General features: G+C 38.1%; 1 protein-coding gene across 3 annotated transcripts in view; it reads left to right on the top strand.

Moving 5' to 3' along the window:
• The window catches only part of RGL1 (ral guanine nucleotide dissociation stimulator like 1), a 259,274-nt gene that overhangs the window by 167,217 nt on the left and 71,268 nt on the right, over positions 1–20,789 (top strand). For all 3 annotated transcript variants that reach the window (XM_045048923.1, XM_011291000.4, XM_011290999.4), the window contains one exon: positions 4,356–4,564. In XM_045048923.1, the coding sequence (XP_044904858.1) occupies positions 4,356–4,564 (209 nt within the window). The remainder of the gene's footprint in view (positions 1–4,355; positions 4,565–20,789) is intronic.

Genomic DNA, 20,789 nt, shown 5'->3' with positions numbered 1-20,789 from the left:
CTCGGAGCCTGGAGCCTGTTTCCGATTCTGTGTCTCCCTCTCTCTCTGCCCCTCCCCCGTTCATGCTCTGTCTCTCTCTGTCCCAAAAATAAAAAAATAAAAAACGTTGAAGAGCTCACAATACTCAGATGCACTGGCCTTGCCATACAGTCTGCCATGTGCCCTAACATACATACATGCGTTTGTTTCCTCTGCGTGGTAAGAACATTTCATCTATTCGTATCCGGGCAACAATACAGACAGACGCAGAGCTTTTTCGTGCATCCCGTCATGGTCTTTCCTGACCTATGGTGGTTTCTTGTTGCTGGATGGTGGGTTTTTTGAAACCAGGAGTATAGCACACCTTGCAAAGGCTATAAAATCTTAGATGTGGGTTTTAGATTTTGTCAGAGAGTTATGACTAGAAAACTACTCACTGTTTACATTTCTGCTCAGGCCAGGATGCCTGAGAGCTGACGTTCTGAAGGTTGAGCATGGCTTGGACAAAGACGTCATACTGTCTCTAACGACCTTGTGGACGTAGCATGTCCCCTGTTGAAGTATCAGATGACTGATGTATTATTTTGATGGAAGGAAATTTTTTTTTCAAGTTAGAAACATTGAAGCTGTTAACAGTTTATGTTTTGGAAGGCGAAAGAGTGTATTTCTCCGTGACTGGCAACAGAATTGAAATATGGCACATTTCACCTCTCATCCCTCATGCCAGAATTAATAATTATGGAAATTCCTCAGCTAGGACAGTTGGGCAGAGTTGTAGATATTTACCCCATAGGAGTCAGGCATGTTCTCTCAGGAAAAGCTGACTTTTAATGGCAGAGAGATTGCCCCTCCACCCCACTCCAAAATCCTGAAACATTTTTGTGGCCTCGGTATCATGATCTTGTCAGTAAGACGATGGTCTCTGATTAAATCCAGATTGAGCTGTTTCCTGTTAGCGTGCTAACCCAGAGGGCAGGCTCAGCCCTCCGTGTATTGCTCTCTGAGTCTGGGTTATTAAACACTTGTCTGCCAAGGCTCGGTCCCTGCCTCCCTCACTTTTCTTTTAAACTAGGATTCAAAGGTATTGAGATATTACACACAGAAGAGATCCTAAACTCTTAAAAGGGTCCTATGGCTGTCGAGTATTTTGCTGCAAAAAAATTTGCTAAACTAAAATTTAATAAATTTTCCTCTAGTCTGACCATAAGGCAGAGTTACGTTTTCTGTTTCACTTTTATGTAATTTTATTTCAAAATAACTCCAGTAACAAGCAGATAATTTCCAAATTTTTGTGTCACAAAGAAACACTCCACTTGAGTGTTGGTAAATTAGAACTCGTCTTCAAAATCTTCCCTCTGTTCTAGCAAGTTGATATTAGGGTGCTTAGCAAATGTGCAGAAAATGGCATTTAGCAAGTGTTCTGACACCTTAATGTGCCTTGTTAATTTTTTTGTGAGAATGATTCTAGGCACCAGAGCAATTCCTGTGCTTCATTTTATATTGTCACTCATGCTCACTCATTGCACTTAGTGAATAATATTTTTCTTTTTTTTTTTAAATGTTTATTTATTTTTGAAAGATAGAGAGCAAGCGAGCGGGGGAGGGTGGACACAGAATCCAAAGCAGGCTCCAGCTCTGAGCTGTCAGCACAGAGCTCAACCCAGGGCTCGAATTCACAAACCACAGGATCATGACCTGAGCTGAAGTCGGATGCTTAACTGACTGAGCCACCGAGGTGCCCCAATAATTTTTAAAATCTAAATAAGTCAAAGTATTTTATTAGCTATTCTCTTAGCTCAAACATGGTTCTTCCTAATGTACAGATGCAAACACTGAGGGACAAAAACCGTTATTGGGGAGGTATGGGGATCAGGCAAGCATATTGAGAGTTTTTTCCAGAGGAAAAGGAGGACCAAAAGGAAGCGACTGGGTTAATGAGTAACAGGATTCCATTCCCAAGGGAGAGCCTTGGCTTCCTGCCAACTCTGCTTTCTGGCAGGAAAGGGGACCCACTTCATCAGGCCCTTTGACAAACATTTTTCTCTGTGTGTGAAATTTTGGCTACATCAGTGCTCAGGGAAAAATCAGTTCTTTTAAATAGCTTTTACTTTCCATAAGAAAATATGTAAAGTGGAATTTGCATTGTGAGTAAAAGGAGAATCCTCAAATTACAAAATTGTTTGGTAAGGGAACATTGTCACAAGGTGAGGAAGCTTGATTTAGAACTAGAGCTTGAATATCCCTGGAGAATGAGAAGCCATTCCTTTCATTATTGTTAACGTTTGACACTGAAGCATATTTTTTAAGCTGCTTTTTAATATTACCAGGTTGATCATTTGTTTGGGACCAGATCTTTTGAGTAAAACAGAAAAAACATCCCTACATTTTGGTATTAAGAAAGACGTCTAAGGGATATATAGATGTTTGAAGATAAAAATTAACATTGTATTTTATAATGTCTTTTTTTTTTAGTGAAAAGTGGCAAAAGTGAATTATGGTTTAAACACATCGCAGTGACTTACTAAGCTAACATTTTCCAAAGTATGTTCATCCTGATGATCTGCAAGATGCTGGGAGAGTAAAGGGACTCCATTTGGAAGGATCATGTATCATGATCCTGTATCCCTCTCTTAGAGTTTCATAACATGTTGGCATATTGAAGACTTTAAGAAATTCTGTAGTAAAGAAATGTATTTGACCTTGTTTTGCTCTGTAGTTCCCAAACTTGACCACAGGACCTTTTGTTTCAGAACTAGTGTTTTACCAGCACCCACGTAGGGCAGCACTGCAGCACTGTACTAACTGGTAAAACAAGTAATTAGACTTTGAAACCATATATCCTTTTCATTTATTGTTTCAGCTTAAAGTGAACTGACACTCCCGGGAGGATAGGTGGATACTATTAGGCCTATTTTAAAACTACATATACAGTGATAAAGAACAGTTATCAGGCCGTGATTGGAGTCAACGGGCAGAAGAGGTCTGCAGCAACATTTGGTATTTTGCCCAAACCAGATCCCTCCCTTAGTAAAGTGAAAGTATCCTTCGAGAATGAAATAAAGAAATAAAGTCATGCACTGTGGAAGCCTGAGTCTTAATGTTAAGTCCTGTTAGCAGTTAGACATAATGACGTTAAGCTATTCTAACCCTTTTCTAAAAGCGATCGCCACCATTTCGGTCTTACTAGAAGCAATCTTGCCAGCTAATTTCCTTCCAGTGGTTTAACATCTGGCAGGCCAGGTGAAGAGAAAGCAAACATGCTACTTAGCACCGTGTCGTCATTTAGAGATTCAGTTCCCTCTTCTTTGCTCCTCTTCCTCAATTTTCGCATGTCTGGTTATTTCAATTTAGGAAAAGCTGACATACAACAATTCAAACTTACAGTTCACAAAACCTGCCTGGCTATTGTTTGCATCCCTGACAATGATTATTTGCTTTAGAAAAGGATCCTCTCAGTAGGTCATCTTCATGCTTATGAAGGACAAGTTAAGCTGAAAATTGCATCTTTGTATCATTTGTTAGGTGCAGATTTATTGTAGGATGTAAGGCACACCCCTGTTTTTCTTCATACTCAGTGTTCAAGCTTTACATATCTTTATCAATAGTCAGTTCTTATGTTTTGTGCAGTTGTACCTGCCAATATTATTTGCAATTTCATTCTCATGTGATGGCTACTTCTCACGAGCACATGTCTTTTCTTGTTCGTTGCAAGTCTCCAGAAATCAGAGATCATACACCCATCCACCCTTCCCATTACTCCCCAGAGGTTAGCCCAGGGCTGCTTGGTATGAGCCACTTCTTGGTCAGTTACATTGATTGCTGATGATACTGAATCAGGAAGGATATTGCTTCTTGTGGACTGAAGAACACTGGATCATGGTCACATCTCCATAGATATCCGAATATACTCCTGATTTTTCAGCCTAGCGATATGATGTCAACCGGCTCATACAAATCCTAAAAATTTAACAATCGGCTCTCCAAAGCCAGTAGGAGTCTGCTCCACCACTGTAGGAGCTGTCTTTAAGAATGAGTTTGACAACTTACCATGGAACAGTACAAAGGGGATGATTGATAACTTTTGCTAAACTTGATCCTGGGGTCATGGAAAACATTCTTGATAAAATAGGCCAGCAACCTAATTCTTTATAGGGGATTAAGTAGAGGCAGGTGTAAGCACTATGAAATAAAGCAGCATGAATATCATCACCACCTCCTCACTCTACTACACCCATGGGTGAGAGGATTGTTTTACGTGGCTTGAGGGGAATTAAGAGCACGGAAAACACGATAGTCTGTGCTTCCACTGGTCCACTGATTGTGGTTTTCCTTTAGGGAGCATTTCGCCTGATCATAATCATGAATTTCTTGTACAGGTTGAAGGGGACCAGCTGCCTCCAGGACACACAGTCAGTCAATATGAGACCTGTAAGATCAGGACCATAAAAGCTGGCACCTTGGAGAAGCTTGTGGAGAACCTGCTGACGGCGTTTGGGGACAATGACTTTACCTATATCAGCATCTTTCTGTCAACATACAGAGGCTTTGCCTCCACCAAAGAGGTGCTGGAGCTGCTGCTGGACAGGTAAGAATCCAAAGGAGTTTGAGAGATGACAGAAATGCGAGAAGGCCTTGTGCAGGGTGAAGACCTGAGTTTCAGACTCACCTGCACTTGGTATGCTGAGAGGGATGTGTGAGAAAGGACCCACTGGAAGGAACAAACTTTGGAACAGGTGGCACAAAGACTTTTCAAGAGCCACGTTATGGTTTATTTCTGGTAGATATACCTTAGAAGAATCTATAGAAAACTCTATGAAATCTTTGGGAGTACCTGCCACAAATGTATACTCCGTTGTGTATAGATTGCAGTTACTGTTTGCCCCCCTAAAATTTTCTCCATATTTTAATAGTTCTATATTATTCTAGTAAATAAGCAATTAACTAGGAATCTTACTGAGTTGTTGGGAGAATTAAATATGCTAATATGTGTGAAGTATGGAGCTCAGTATTAGATCCATAGGAAGAATCTAATGGATGGCAGCTTCAATATAATGATGATGATAATATTATTAACAATCACAATGCAGTGACTGCTCTCTGAATATTATCCTCGGTTTATGTTGTTAGGTCATATGTTACAGATATCAGAGCAGTGTATATTATATTTTACACATTAATAATTCTGTTTCCCCTCCTTAGTTTTGCCTTATTTATAATTAAACTTGACCTTTTAATAAATTGTTATTAAATTGACTTGATACTGGGAGGAAGAAAAACCGTCAGCCAAACAATTGTTTTAGAGACATGAGAGTTGTCATTTTAAATCCTTATATTTTGGAGTTTCCTGCATAAGAAAGGAAATGAGATAGGCTTTTTTTGTTGGAGTAGTTGAATACTGACTTTTAACTAGGTTTTTAAAAAATTTTGAAGTGTTCTGTGCCCATAGAAGGGTATAAAAAGAAACATTCATGTTTTCTCATATTGCTACATTTCCCCAAATATCTTTTATTAGGCTTTTAAAAAATTATAGAACTGGGAAGAAGAAAATTGGACCATAATCTAATTAGGCAGATAACACATATTAACATTTTAAAAATAGAAGTATCCGTGTATATAGAGAAAAGTTCAAACAATTCAGAAAATTATAAAAAGTAAACATTTTTCATTCCTCCTGGGTAATCACTGTAAACCATTCCTTTTGTATTCTTCCCCAAATTTTCTGGGCTTATCTACATGTACATAAATACACATTTATATAAATATATATCATATTTATTCATATATGATATTTATCAAAAATATCATATTTTTATATGACAAATAGAATCATAGTACAGTCTGTTCTGCAACTTTGGTTTTTTACTTACCTGTTTTGGAGATTTTTTATTCATTAAGAAAATTAACGTATGTGAAAGGCTTAGAACAGTGGCTGGCATATTGAAAGCTCAAGAAATGTAAGTTATTGTCATTTCAAAATCACATATAGATGTATTTACCATATTCTTTTTGGTGGCTTTAGTAGTATTTATTGAGTAGGTTATTCTATGGGTGGACAGTTAAGCTCACTCAGTTTTTTAATTTGTTTTTAAAATTTTTATGTATTAAAATGTTTTTAATGTTTATTTTTGAGAGAGAGAAAGAGCAGAGGGAGGGTGTAGAGAGAGAGGGAGACACAGAATCTGAAGAAAGCTTCAGGCTCTGAGCTGTCAGCACAGAGCCTGTTGTGGGGCTCGAACTCATGAGCCCTGAGATCACATGACATGAGCTGAAGCCAGATTCTTAACCGACTGAGCCGCCTGGGTGCCCCTGTTTTTAAAATGTTTGAACAATGCTGCAAAGAGTATCTTTGAATATATACCTTCCAAGTACTTGTGTGAGAATTCTGTAGGATCATTTCATAGAAGAGTGGTGGATAGGACAAAATATATAAATATTTTAAAATGTCAAAGATATTGGGGCACCTGGATGGCTCAGTCGGTTAAGCGTCCGACTTCGGCTCAGGTCATGATCTCACAGTTCATGGGTTTGAGCCCCGCGTCGGGCTCCGTGCTGACAGCTCAGCGCCTGGAGCCTTCTTCGGATTCTGTGTCTCCCTCTCTCTCTGTCCCTCCCCCACTCACCTCTGTCTCTCTGTCTCAAAAATAAATAAACATTAAAAAAATAAAATAAAACGTGAAAGATATTGCTAAATTGTCCTTCAGAAAGTTGCACCAACCACATTTCTGTTCACAGAGAATAAGCGGCCTGTTCCCTTGCTTTCCCCACACCCTTGTGACCTGTGAATATTTTCACCTCTGCCATTGAAACCATCTCTACCGTTGTCTGTCCATTGAAAAATAGCTTATTGTTTTTTTAAGTTTCTTACATTTGTGAGTGAGGTTTAGCATCTTTCAAACATTTGCTGGGCTTTTGTGTTTTTCTGTTTACATCTTTTCATATCCTTTACTTATTTTTATTTGGGACTATTATCATCTACTTATAACTGTTTAATATATTATGACATTATTTTTTTGCTTATCATGTGTTGAAAATATTTCTCCCAGTTTGTCCCTTGGTTTTAAAAGTTGTTCATTAATATTTTCCATGAAGACATTTAAAATAATTTTTATGTGGTCATCTCTATCAGTCTTAAATAAGGCTTAAATAAGGTATTTTCCTCATAGATGCAATGTAGAGTGAAATCATCTGGACCAACGTTTATTCATATGTTCATATTCAGGGACATTGAAAAATGCCTATCCTTTATCATACATTGATCTGGGTCTCATAACTCTGGACTTCAGCATAGATAAGAAACTCTCTAGTTTTTTTGTGTGCACTTTAAATGTTAAGCTCTTAAAAATGTTAAGCCTGGAGTATAAACTTGTGGGATTAGTAAGTCATTTCTTTCATAGTTTGTTTGCTTGTGTAATATCAACACCTATAAGTAGAGCTTGGAGAAGTGTATGAATTTTCCTTCTAGTCACATATATGGAAAGGATGCAGTATATGCAGACAGTATGAGGAAATAGGTCAACATATCAAAAACTCCTACAAGTTTTCTTTGGAATTGACAACCTCTTTTTCTTATGGGTAGCTCTACTGATAATAGGCCACAGATGTCCACAGCCAGTAAAGAAGCGCACGTGAATTCCAGCTGTTCATCATAAGTAGTGGACATACACACAGGAACTAGAGTGTTTAGTCTGTGACTCATGTACATCCAGCGTTTATTTGATGATTTTTTAAATCTTCTCTTTGTTCTTTTATAGGAGGTACACATTTTTTTATTTTTAAAAGAGTAACTGGATGACAGTTATTAAATAACGGAATCAACATGAATTCAAATTACATTCAGTTCAAACTATCATTTAAGGTATAACTGAACGAAAGAGTTAAGGTTTATCTTGACCTGTTGGATGAGCCAAGGCTTGGCCTTAAATTTCATCTCCTACTCCTGTCCTTTGCTTGCCTCTGAAATGAATGGAATCAACAAGTGCCAAATGCCTATAAAATACCCGGGACACAGCAAGACACTATTTGGGTGAAAGAGAAATATAGGACTTGGTCGTTTTTCACCCTTGTGGTGAATTTACTGTGAAGCTGTTGGTACTTAACCTCCAGGGACCCTCACTTACTTGCAATACTGTCTACATCATTTATATTCACAGTATTGTAATCTTTTTCTTAGAGAGGACCCTTCAAATTACATATGCTGTGCAAAACCTGGTTGCACTCCCTGAGAACTTAGTATTTTACTGCAAAAGATAAGGCTTACACTCATAAAACAAGTAGACAACCACTTAAGGTGGTGTAAAAAATGAAACTATAACATGTTCTGCGGAAGTTCAGAGAAATAAATCTTGTTTATTTTGCTTCCTCCGTGGAAATGTGGATTTGTCCATGTATGTACGCACTTCAATATGAATATTTCTCCCATTTCCCACTCACTTAGATCTTGTGACCAGATGTTCATCTTTGTTCAGTTTTAACCAAAATACAGATTCTGTGAAACACTTGATTCTTAAATTGGCCGTTGTGAGTTTTCATGTCTGTAATTGGGACGTAAGCAATTAAATTGCACAAACTTACCTACCCCGAAGATGAGTTTGATATACTATTTTTTTGTTAGTAAATTGTGGTATACTTGTTTGTGAGTCTCTGATATAACTTTTTATGATTTCTCTTAGTTTCTTAATAGTAGATTGCTTATCTTTTGTGAAATCAACACCGGGAAGTTACTATAGGATGTGCTAATCCTAACAAGTCAAGAATGGATTGAAGGCACAAGAAAGACTTGTGCCCCCAGAGGAAAGCTTATTTGAAGTCGAACTTTGATTTTCCTTAAGACTTCCAATCATGTGGCTTTTCTTGTATGGAGCTTTATGTAATTAAAAAAGTCCTTTTATATACGTTTTTTCATTCTGCTAACATGAGTCCTTGTGATTGACCAATAGAAAGCAGCTTGAAGTCATATATGTCTAATTCCATGCGTTTGCTTTATCTCTTACTTGGAGTTGTCAGCAGTTCACCAAGAATCCAGTTTTCTGTGCTTCTCACCATGGTTCAGTTAATTCTAGGGCTCACAGACTTCATTTTTAACCTAAGAGAAAGTTTTGGATTGTGGCTTAGCTCTTTGTGTTAGGCCTTTGTGATTTTGTTTTCTCTAACTTCACACATACATTCCACTTAAACATATATTCTTTCCACCATACCCTTAAAAAAAGTAAGGGAGTTAGGTACCACTGAAAATACTTAACCTCAAATGTAGGGAGAATCCTGTCTCAGCTAGTGACCCTCGCTGAGGACCATGAAATGTTTTTTTTTTTTTTTTTAACGTTTATTTATTTTTGAGACAGAGAGAGACAGAGCATGAACAGGGGAGGGTCACAGAGAGAGGGAGACACAGAATCCGAAACAGGCTCCAGGCTCTGAGCTGTCAGCACAGAGCCCGACGCGGGGCTCGAACCCACGGACCGTGAGATCATGACCTGAGCCGAAGTCGGACGCTTAACTGACCGAGCCACCCAGGCACCCCGCACCATGAAAAGTTTATACACATAGCTAGATTTTTCTTCAGACAGCTGTCATTAGCTACTTTTGGCCTATTCTTGATCATTCTCCTTGATCTGTAACTTTCATATCAGAAGTAAGAAGACTTCCAAAGACAAACAATAGTGGTGAATAGGTCTCCAGAAACTTTTGGTAAGTCACTATTGGCGCTCAGTTCACAGTTTGGAAAGGACTGGGCAAATCTGAACTGACTCTTGGTAGCAAGTGAATTCTTCCAGTAGAGGACCTTTGGAGAGGATAAAGGTGGAAGGCATCCATAAACATGGTACTTTCAGACCAATCTGACTTGAATTTGCTTGCTTAGGTCACAGAGAAGAGACTAACTCAGTGGCTCTTTGAACTTACTTCCTCTATCCATGTTTTCTGGCCATGTATTTTCACAGGCTTTATCTCAGTTTATTTATCATTTTATTACCCCCCCATGTTTGCAGATGAGAAAATTGAGGCCCAGAAACATTTAATCAGTGAGTGGCAGAGCTGGAATTAAAACCTACCTCTTTCTGATTTAGAATCTCTTTCTAAGCATACCATATCACTTCCCTTGATTTGTTAATGCCATTTTAAAGGAAGGGCTGATTTGGGGATACCCCTCAGCTATCCTCAATTGATTTTCCTTGGAAACTACATTACTCTCTTCACATAGTTGTGAGCAATTCACTTGAATATCAATGTTCCTGTTCATTCCTCTATTCAAATGATAGTTACCAGATGTTTAATATGTACCACATCCTGTACTGTACAAGGTGCTGTGTATATGGTAGACAAACTGGTCGTGACTCCTGTATTCTTCATACTTAATGGCTAGTGGGGAAGAGTAACATTAAATCACCATACAAATCAATGTGTATAGTTAAAATTAATACAATCTTTGGGACATAAGAACTAGATTCTGTGACAGAGACAATTAAGAGAGGATTTGGGGAGGTGGATATTACCCAAACAAAACTGGATGTTGGCCAGTGATTTGGGGTGTTTAACTAGGTCACGGACCATCAAGGTCACAGCTGGGTCTGTGTGTCTGGAGTGTTTCTGTTTATTCGATGTGCTCCGGCCAGATCCACTAACCTGAATCTGCTGCTTCCCAAAGGGGACTCTTCTTGGAGGACAAGAGTATGGTAAATGAGAAAGTTTTGGAGAATTTATGCAAATACATTATCACTATGGAGATAGTAATCTTAAATTCATACTTTATGATGCCTGGAATAATAACACCTTCATATGTAAAATAGGATGTACCAATAACCAGCAAGAACGGAGCTGATCTTACTAAGTGAAGCTAGTTTTTCCACAGCACAGAGAAGAGTCAGTCAAATATAAAGCTTGACAAAATAAGTTATTCAGAGGAAGACATACCATATGATTTCACTCATATGTGGAATTTAAGAAACAAAACAAGCAAAGATAAAAAGAGAGAGAGAGTGGGAGAGAGAGAGAGAGAGAGAGAGAATGAGAAACAGACTCTTAACTGTAGAGAACAAATTGATGATTACCAGAGGAGAGAGGGAAGGGGAATGGGTTAAGTAGATGATGGGAATTATGAACGGCACTTGTGATGAGCACAGGATGATGTATAGAAATGTTAAATTACTGTATTGTACACTGGAAACTGATATAACACTGTATGTTAACTAACTGGAATTCAAATAAAAATTTAAAAAAATATGAAGCTTGAAAATATTTTGTTTCCATAGATTTTGTCATAATGCCAAATATGCTTCCATTTCCTTTCAGAGTTTTAGGATACTTTATGGGAAAAGCAATTTTCCCGTCTTTTAGTTTTGAGATTCATGTGCTAAGCATAGAGTGTAATGGGTTCAGGAGTCAAAAGTGAATTTGATACCAGTTTTGCACTCCTGACTTGCTCTGCAACATTGGACAAGTTACTTTATCTTACTAGCTTCAGGTTCCTTATCTCTAACATTAGAATGAACAATAACCCTAATATAGGGTTATTATGAGGCTTAAGCTCAATAATATGAAGTTCTTAGTATAGTGGCTGGCAAATATTAAGTGCTTAGGAGATTACTGTTAGTTTTGATTTCTTCATGGAGCTTAATACTTTTGAAATTATCTTTCTTATTTATCTTTCTCATTTCTTGACTGTCTTCCCTACTTAGCGACCATGTCTGTCTTATTCACAGCTGAATCCTTAGAGAGGAATGGTATGTGGCAGTAGGTACTTAGGAACCATCTAACAAGTAAATAATGCTTTATATGTTATTCGTGTCTGTCATGAGCCCTTGCGTTGGAAGGTACAATAGTGAACATTACCCAGAATCTGCACCCATTTAGTGGGATAGACAAATCTAAAGACTTGTACCATTATTGTCAACACAGTACTTTAAAAGACTATTTTGGCGGGCACCTGGGTAGGTCGGTCAGTTAAGTGTCTGACTTTGGCGCAGGTCATGATCTCACCATTTGTGGGTCCGAGCCCCACATAGGGCTCTCTGCTGTCAGTGCAGGGCCCACTTCGTATCCTCTGTCTGCCTCTCTCTCTGCCCCTTTCCTGCTCACACACATGTTCTCTCTCTCCTTCAAAGATAAATAAATATTAAAAAAAATTTTTTTTTAAATAGGGGCACCTGGGTGGCTCAGTCGGGTAAGTCCAACTAGGGCTCAGGTCATGATCTCACTGCTTGGGAGTTTAAGCTCTGCATCAGGCTCTATGCTGACAGCTCGGAGCCTGGAGCCTGCTTCAGATTCTGTCTCCGTCTCTCTGCCCCTCCACTACTCATGCTCTGCTTCTCTCTGTCTCTCTCTGTCTCTGTCTCTCTCTCTCTGTCTTTCTCTCTCAAAAAATATAAAATGAAACCTTAACAAAATTAAAAAAAAATTTTAAAAAGACTATTTTTTATAGAAGTTTAAGGTTCATAGCAAAAATTGTGGAAAGTATAGAGATTTTCCACATACTTCCTGCCCCCACACATACCCCCACTGTCAACATCCCACACTAGAGTGGTACATTTGTTACAATCATTGACACATCATTATTGCCCAAAGTCCATAGTTTACATTAGGGTTCACACTTGGTGTTGTATGTTCTGTGGGTTTAAACAAATGTATAATGACATGTATCCATTAATATACTATCATACAGAATAGTTTCACTACCCTAAAAATCCTCAGTGTTCTGCCTGTTCATCTCTCCCTTCCCCCACCCCAGTCCCTGATAATCACCGATCTTTTCACTGCCTCCATAGTTTTGCCTTTTCCAGAATGTCATATAGTTGGAATCATAGGGTATGTAGCCTTTTCAGATTGACTTCTTTCACTTAGTAGCATGTAATTAAGCTTCTCCATGTCTTTTCACAGCTTAATAGCTCATTTCTTTTTAGTGCTGAGTAACATTCCATTGTCTAAATATAATGGTGGACAAACTGCTCATGACTCCTGTATTCATTTTCTCTCAAAAATTAAACATTAAAAAAAAGAAATAAAAGGACATTGTTATATCCGAGGTCATCTGAGTTTTCTCCTAAGTAATTGTCTAGAAGTTTTATAGCTTGTTTTGCATTTAGGTCTGTGATCCATTTTGAGTTGATTTTTATGAAAGGTGTAGGGTCTGTGTCTAGATTAATTTTTTTTTGCATGTGGATATCCAGTTCTTCTATCACTCATCATTTGTTGAAAAGACTATCTTTGTTCCATTGTATTGCTTTTGCTCCTTTGTTGAAGATGAGTTGACTGTATTCATGTGGGTTTATTTCTGGTTCTCTCTTCTGCCCCACTGATCTATTTGTTTTCACCAGTACCATATAGTCTTGATTACTGTAGTTGTATACAGTAAGTCTTGAAGTCAGGTAGCATCAGTCCTAAGACTTTGTTTATTCTCCTTCTATATTGAATTGGTTGTTCTGGGTCTTTTGCCTCTCCAAATAAACTTTAGAATCCATTTCTCAATATCCACAAATTAACTTCCTGGGATTTTGATTGAGAATGGGTTGAATTTATAGATCCAAGTTGGGAAGAACTGACATCTTGACAATATTGAGTCTTCCTATCCATGAATGTGGAACATTTCTCTCTTTATTTAGTTCTTCTTTGATATCTTTCATAAGAGTTTTGTAGTTTAGGATTGTAAAGGATTGTAAAATCCTTTGCATTTTTTTTAAAGATTTATACACAGGTATTTTATTTTGGGGGAAGTGCTAATGTAATGTGTTCTTAATTTCAAATTCCACTTGTTCATTGCTGGTATATAGGAAAGCAATTAACTTGCATGTTAACCTTGTATTCTGCAATCTTATTATAATCACTTTTTCTTTTTTTTTAAATTTTTTTAACGTTTATTTTTATTTTTGAGACAGAGAGAGACAGAACATGAATGGGGGAGGGTCAGAGAGAGGGAGACACAGAATCCGAAACAGGCTCCAGGCTCTGAGCTGTTAGCACAGAGCCCGACGCAGGGCTCGAACTCACGGACCACGAAATCATGACCTGAGCCGAAGTCAGCCACTTAACCGACTGAGCCACCCAGGTGCCCCTATAATCACTTTTTCATTCCCAGAGGTTTTGGTTGATTTTTTTTAAGATTTTCCACATAGATAATCATGTCAGTGTGCAAAGAAAGATAGTTTTATTTTTTTTCTTACAAATCTGTATACTTTTACTTCCTTTTCTTGGTTTTGTTTTTGCTTTTTGTATTAGCTAGAATTTCCAGTACAGTGTTTAAAACCAGTGGTGAGAGGTGACATCTTCCCTTGTTCCTGATCTTAGTGGGAAAGCTTTGAGTTTCTCATTGTTAAATATGTTACCTGTAGATGTTTATAGATGTTGTTTATCAAGTTGAGGAAATTTTTCCCTATTCCTAGTCTGTTGACAGTTTCATCACAAATGAATGTTTGATTTTGTCATATACTTTTTCTGTATCTGTTGATATGATCATGTGATTTTTTGTTATTAACCTATTGATGTTATGGATTACATTAACTGGTTTTCAAATGTGAACCAGTTTTGTATACTTGGAATAAATCCAATTTGGTTATGGTGTATAATTCTTTTTTACACTGTTGGATTTGATTTGTTAATTTTTTGAGAATATTTGTATCTATATTCATGAGAGATACTGGTCTGTAGTTTTCTTTTCATATAATGTCTTTGTCTAGTTTTGGTTTTAGGTTAATACTGGCCTATAGAATGGCCAACTCATTATAGAATGAGTTAGGAAGTAGTCCCTCTGATCCTGGTTTCTGGAAGATGTTTTAGAGATTGATATAATTTCTTCCTTAAATGTTGGTAGACTTTACCAGTGAACCCATCTGGACCTGATGCTTTGTGTTTTGGAAGGATATTGATTATTGATTCAGTTTCTTTAATATAGGTCTATTCAGAGTGTCTGCTTTTCCTTGTGTGAATTTTATGTAGCTATGAATTTCTGACCTATATCATGTTCCTTCTCTCTGAGGAACTTCTTTTAACATTTTTTGCAAGGCAGGTCTACTGGCTAAAAATTCCCTCAATTTTTGTTTTTGTTCATTTGAGAAAGTTTTATTTCTCCTTCACTTTTGAAGGATAGTTTTGAAGAGTACAGAATTCTAGGTTGGTGGGGTTTTCTCTCAACATGTTAAATATTTCCATTCACTTTCTTCTTGCTTAGCCTCTGAGAAGAATTGGATATAATGCTGATTTTTGTTCCCTTATAGGTTAAGTGTTTTTTGTTTTATTTTGTTTGCTGTGGCTTTTTTCAAGATTTTTCTTTGTCTTGATTTTCTGAAGTTTGATATGATATGCCTAGGTGTGGCATTTTGGGCATTTATTCTTCTTGGTGTTCTCTGAGCTTCTTGGATTGGTGGTTTTGTGTCTGACATTAATTTGGGGAAATTCGCATTCATTATTATTCCTTCATTATTCCTTCAAATATTATTTTGGTTTCTTGTCCATTTGGTATTCCCATTACACATATATTATACCTTTTGTAATTGTCCCATAGTGCTTGATATTCTGTTTTTTTGGGGGAGGGGGTATTGTTTGTTTTTGTTTGTTGGTTTGCTTTTCAGTTTTAGAAGTATCTATTTTTATATTCTCAAGTGTAGAGAGTCTTTCTTCAGCCATGCCCATCTATTAATGGGTCCGTAAAAGGCATTCTTCATTTCTGTTACAATGTTTTGATTTCTAGCATTTCTTTAAAAAATTTTTAAATTTTCATTTCTCTGCTTACATTATCCATCTGTCCTTGTATATTGTCTATTTTTTCCATTCAATTCCTTAGCATGTTGTTCATAGTTAAAAGAAATTTCTAACCTGATAATTCTACCATTCCTGCTATATCTGACTCTGGTTCTGATGCTAGTTCAGTCTCTTCAAAATGTGATGGGGTTTTGTTGTTGTTGTTGTTGTTTTTAACATGCCTTGTAATATTTTGATGAGAGGTGGATATGATGTACCCAGTAAAAGGAAATCAATCTTTCATAATGTACTTGTAATGTGGGGGAAAGGGAAGCATTCTATAGTTTTATGATTAGGTTCAGTCTAACCGTGAGCCTCTGCCCCTGGACCATGAACTTCACCAGTGCTTCTTAGTTGCTTTGTTGCTTTTTCTCCTCCTGTCCCTTAGGGAAAGGATAACTAATGTGGAGGGACCTGGAGATGGGTATTTCCCTCAGCAAGGACCCCCCCCCCCAGGACCTGGAGGGGTTCCTACATGAGTTCCTCCCTTGGACTAATGTCCCCCCTCACCTCTGTCCCACATGACTTGGAACTGAACTAATGTTTTCCTTAAAAAAAAAAAAAAAGAAAGAAAGAAAGAAAAGAGAGAGGAAAGTGAATTAGACTCCAAAAATATACCCCTTCTGTGGCTGGACCCCTGACTCTCTACTGACCTTGTTTTCTCAGGATGAATTTTTGCTGTTTGGCTCTCAGTACCTGCCTCAGGTAGAATGAGAAAAAGCAACTAAACAACTTATCAGCTAGCAACTAAGGCTAGAGAAGGCCTATTTTCCTTTCCCTGGGTAGATGAGGCTCTGGTAAAATTGTTTTACTGAGAGCAGGTGTTCTTATGAACGAAGTACTCTGGTGTATTTCAAGATGGTTCCTTTTCACCTTCCCATGTTAGAAGTACCAGGAGACATTTCTCTGATATTTTCATGGGAAGCTGTTCAAGTTCGTGGAGGTAAAACTCACCAAAGTGTGGCAGCCTCTCTGTGACTGGGTCCCCCTGTAGTTTCTCTCTCTTAGTCTTGTCCACACTGAACCTCCAGCAATTCATCAATTACAATTCAGGTTTTCCATTTCTGCTCCGATAAGTTATGATTCATTGTATCTGCCTGTCTGTCTCTTCAGTAAGGAGCAGTGGTTTGCCCCGTGGCCTTACTTTTCTGATGGATCTGAGAATAGTTGTTCATTTTCCAGTTTCGTCAGCTTTTCGCTTGTTAGGGTGCAGTGGCTATTTGTAAGCTCTTTACATGCTGGACTGGAAACTGGAAGTTCTTTTTGCCCATTTTTAAATAATGTTGTGCAATTTCTTACTGTTGAATTTTAAGAGTTTTTGTATATTTTGGATAGTAGTTCTTTATCATATATGTCTTTTGAAAATATTTTCTTCCCCTTTGTGGCTTTATTCTCATTTTCTTGAGTGCATGTACACTTTTAAAAAAAATCTTTTTTTTCCCCTAGAAGCTGTGAGATACTCATAGTAAGCCTTCTTTCAAAAGCTTATAACACAATACATTCAGCTCTCAAATGCTTTCTTAGCATGAGAAGATGGGTAAGTATTTTGAGATGTTAAACCTCATTTAAAAATAATTTTTTAATTTAGTTCTGGAATTAGACTATGCACTTGCCCAAGATTCTTAGATCTCACTGGTATGCAGTGCTCATGAGGTTCCATTACTTCCTTCTCTTTTAGTGGGAGGCAAATTTTATAATATCTTCCCTCTGCTCTTTCAGGTCCAAGTACAGAGGGTTGTGAGCAGAGAGTTCTTAGGAGCAAATTCTAGAATCTAACCTTAGACGAGGGCCTCACAGCATCTTAACAGTGGTCACCATAGCTCAATGCCAGGTGCTGGTCTCTTACAGCAGTAACACTTAAATGTCACTCTTAAACTCATAGCATGATTTTTCCCACACTTTTGTTTCTTCTGAAAGTTATTTAAATCTAACTTCTGCCACTGACATAGGCCGTACCATTCTCTTAATTTACTTTAGTAACTCCCCTCTCCAACTCACCACAAAATCAAGTGGAAACAAATCCAGCGGCTCACCTATTGAGTCTTTTGTCCTACCATCCATGAAAAGGTTGAGATTTATTGGTCAGTTGGCTGCGGCATGCTCATCCCATTCATATAGTAGGAAAGCTTTCAGGAAATCCTAGCATTCCTTTGTTTCCTTTCTCAGCTTAAAATACAGACATACTGGATATCCTGCTAGGGTGAGAATTTCTTAGAAAATGAAAGCCATTTCTTAGATTTGTGTTATAGCACATGAGTTTAAATAGATTTTCTCTAGATTTGAATGTTGATGGCCCCATAGGCAAGAAAACTCTTGGATGGTATAGATGTCATGGGTTTAAAAAAATAAAGACAGTTTTCTGGAAGGTAAATTGGACTTAGATCTTATTTCTTGTGACTATTAGGAAGATACAAATATTTTATGGAAGAAAAGAGGATTATAACATGGGCTTTGAGAATCTCTGGGTATCAATGCTTCTGACATTGAAAAGAGCATTGAAAACATCCTTCTTGAAAAGTCCTGTGCTCTTGCTGGTTCATGCTTTATCAGGTGGAGAAAAACAATTTAGCTCATAAAATGATAGACGATATAACATTTGTAATAATTTACATACCCGCCCATGGCAGGCAGAATGATGCCCGGCCCCTCCCACCCCCGCCCCGCAAGATGTCCAGGATTAGTCCTTGAAATATGAATATGTTGGGTTCCAGGCAAAGCAGAATTAAGATTGCTAATTAGCTGACCTAAAAATAAAGACATCATCTTGGATTATATGGGTGGCTCGAATGTAATCACAACGGTCCTTAAAAGTGAAAGGTAGGCAAAAGAGAGAATCAGAGAAAAAGCTGTTAGGATGGGAACAGGGTCAGATAGATGCCATGCTGCTGGCTTTGGAGGTGGAAGAAGGGGACAATGAGCCAAGGACTTGAGGCAGCCTCTGGAAGCTAGAAAAGACAACTGAATGAATTCTCTTCTAGAGCCTCCAGAAAGGAGCACAGTCTTGCTGACACTGTGTGTTGGATTTCTGATCTATGTAATTATAAACTAATCAATTTATGTGTAAGCCATGGAGTTTGTAGTAATTTGTTGTGGCAGCAATAGAAAACTAATACAACATCAATAAAATTTTTTGGTCTAGTAGAGAAGTTGTTCACAATTTGATAAAAATAAGGAGTTCTTGTCAGGGAGATTGACTCCAGACATCGAATGGTCACAGGCTGCTCAAGGAAGTGAGGGTCACATGCTCATTCACCTTCAGCTTTGTTCTGTTCAGGACATCGTGCCCTGATCAGCCATGGCTCACCTGCTCAGCTCTGGGAAGCATGGCAGGAAACAAAAGACAGGGCTTAGCCTCAACATGACAAACACTTATTCTTTTCTCTCTGTAGCTATGCCCTAGCATTATGTTAACCAGAAAAATTTCATTTGGTATTGTTTTAGAATTACATCCAACCCTAATCACTTGAGGGAAAATGGAAATAAGTTCTCTTCCTTGCTGGGTTGGTTGTCTTTAGTAAATCCTTATTTATTTTTGCCAAATGGGCCCAACTTTCACCCAGCAGCACTGTGGGAATTCTCTGTGGGAACGTGTGGTGATTGTAGAACCCTAGCTTAACGGGCTGGAAGTGGTGGTTCTGTTAAAGTAGACCCTGAAGGGATGCTGTCAAAGACTTCACCTCAGGTCATAACCGAACCAGGCTAGCTTTCTTTTCTTGAAATGAGATCAAAATGTTTCTATGAAGTACCTTTTTTTTTTTTTTAATGTCACTTGGCCAAGAGAGGGAGGACACACAGTTATCTTTCTTTTGTAGAAAAGGATGCCAAATTGCTCAGCAGATTTTTTTTTAATGTGCATTTGTTTGGAAACCACAGAATAAAACTGCCAAAGAAAACCCCTGAAAGGCAGGGTACATATATCCTGAGTGGTAACTGGAATGTATTCTGGTTTTCAATCCAGCTTTGATAATTGAAAGCAGTGGCCTTGACCATTTTCTAGCAGTTGGTGGGAGAGATTGATCACAAACCCGTTTAGGAACCTGCTAGAAACTATGGATCATCATCCATATAGAAAAAAAGCACATCACCAAATTTTGCATATGGTTTAGGGATTCCCAAACTTCCATAAGTTCATCCAGGGGCCCTCCAGGCAAAGGCTCCTGAGCATGGGTGATGGCACATGACACGTAGGTGGCCATTAGGAGTCAGAGGAGGGCAGTGCTCCTACCGTATATCATGATGGGGCAGAGAAGTATGGTTCTGAAAATTAAATTCATTAATTTCATTAAAGTAAATTTAATGGTTTAAAAAAGATATATCTGAATCTTTAAAACTAAAAAGGAGTGTTTTTGAATTAGTTTCATGTTTTTCTTATCACTCTTCTCTTATTTGACTTTTTTTTTTTTTACGTGTGTGTGTGTATGCATGCGTGTGTAGGAGAAAACTTAGCCCTTGGGAATGACATGTAAATCAGTGCTATATTGAGTTTTTGTAAGCATAGGGGAGAAAAGTAGTCCTAAAAATGATGGGATACCACAGTCCTACCCTCATACTCAGTGTATGAGGTTTTACACAGCACATTTTGTAAGGTTCTTGACGAGCTTCGCGATAGCACCTTTTTGTGGTTGGGTTGTGAGCTACAGCCTTGTACTGATTTGTTAAGGATGTATTAATTCATCTTGAACCTGAGACAAATCTCAACCCGCTTGACAGACTCTGTGGTTGTCAGAATGTTGCCTGTTCCCTACCCCAGACCCAACCCTGTTTCTTCTGCTGTCCTTCATTGCGGCTACGGCCCGGGCAGCGTGCTAGCAAGACGCATTCACAGTTGATTGTTCACAACTGCTACCCTCCAGAAGTGGAGGGAGGAGACACTGAGGAGGCGCCAAGCTGTGGTGGCAGAAAATGGATGAGAGAGGAGAAACTGATGACAAGGTCTTGGAACGGAAAATAGAAGACACCTTACAGCAAGGGTGTGAAACCCATCACACTTAAGAACTAATCTTAAATTTGGATGGGAACAAATTATAGACCTTTTGGTTTTCTTTCTCTGGAAGAACAGGGATTATAAAACCTTTGTCCTTTTGGTCCCC

Source organism: Felis catus, chromosome F1, assembly GCF_018350175.1.
Source record: "Felis catus isolate Fca126 chromosome F1, F.catus_Fca126_mat1.0, whole genome shotgun sequence".
Classification (NCBI taxonomy): Eukaryota; Metazoa; Chordata; class Mammalia; order Carnivora; family Felidae; genus Felis; species Felis catus.
This window is presented reverse-complemented; position numbering and strand designations above follow the sequence as displayed.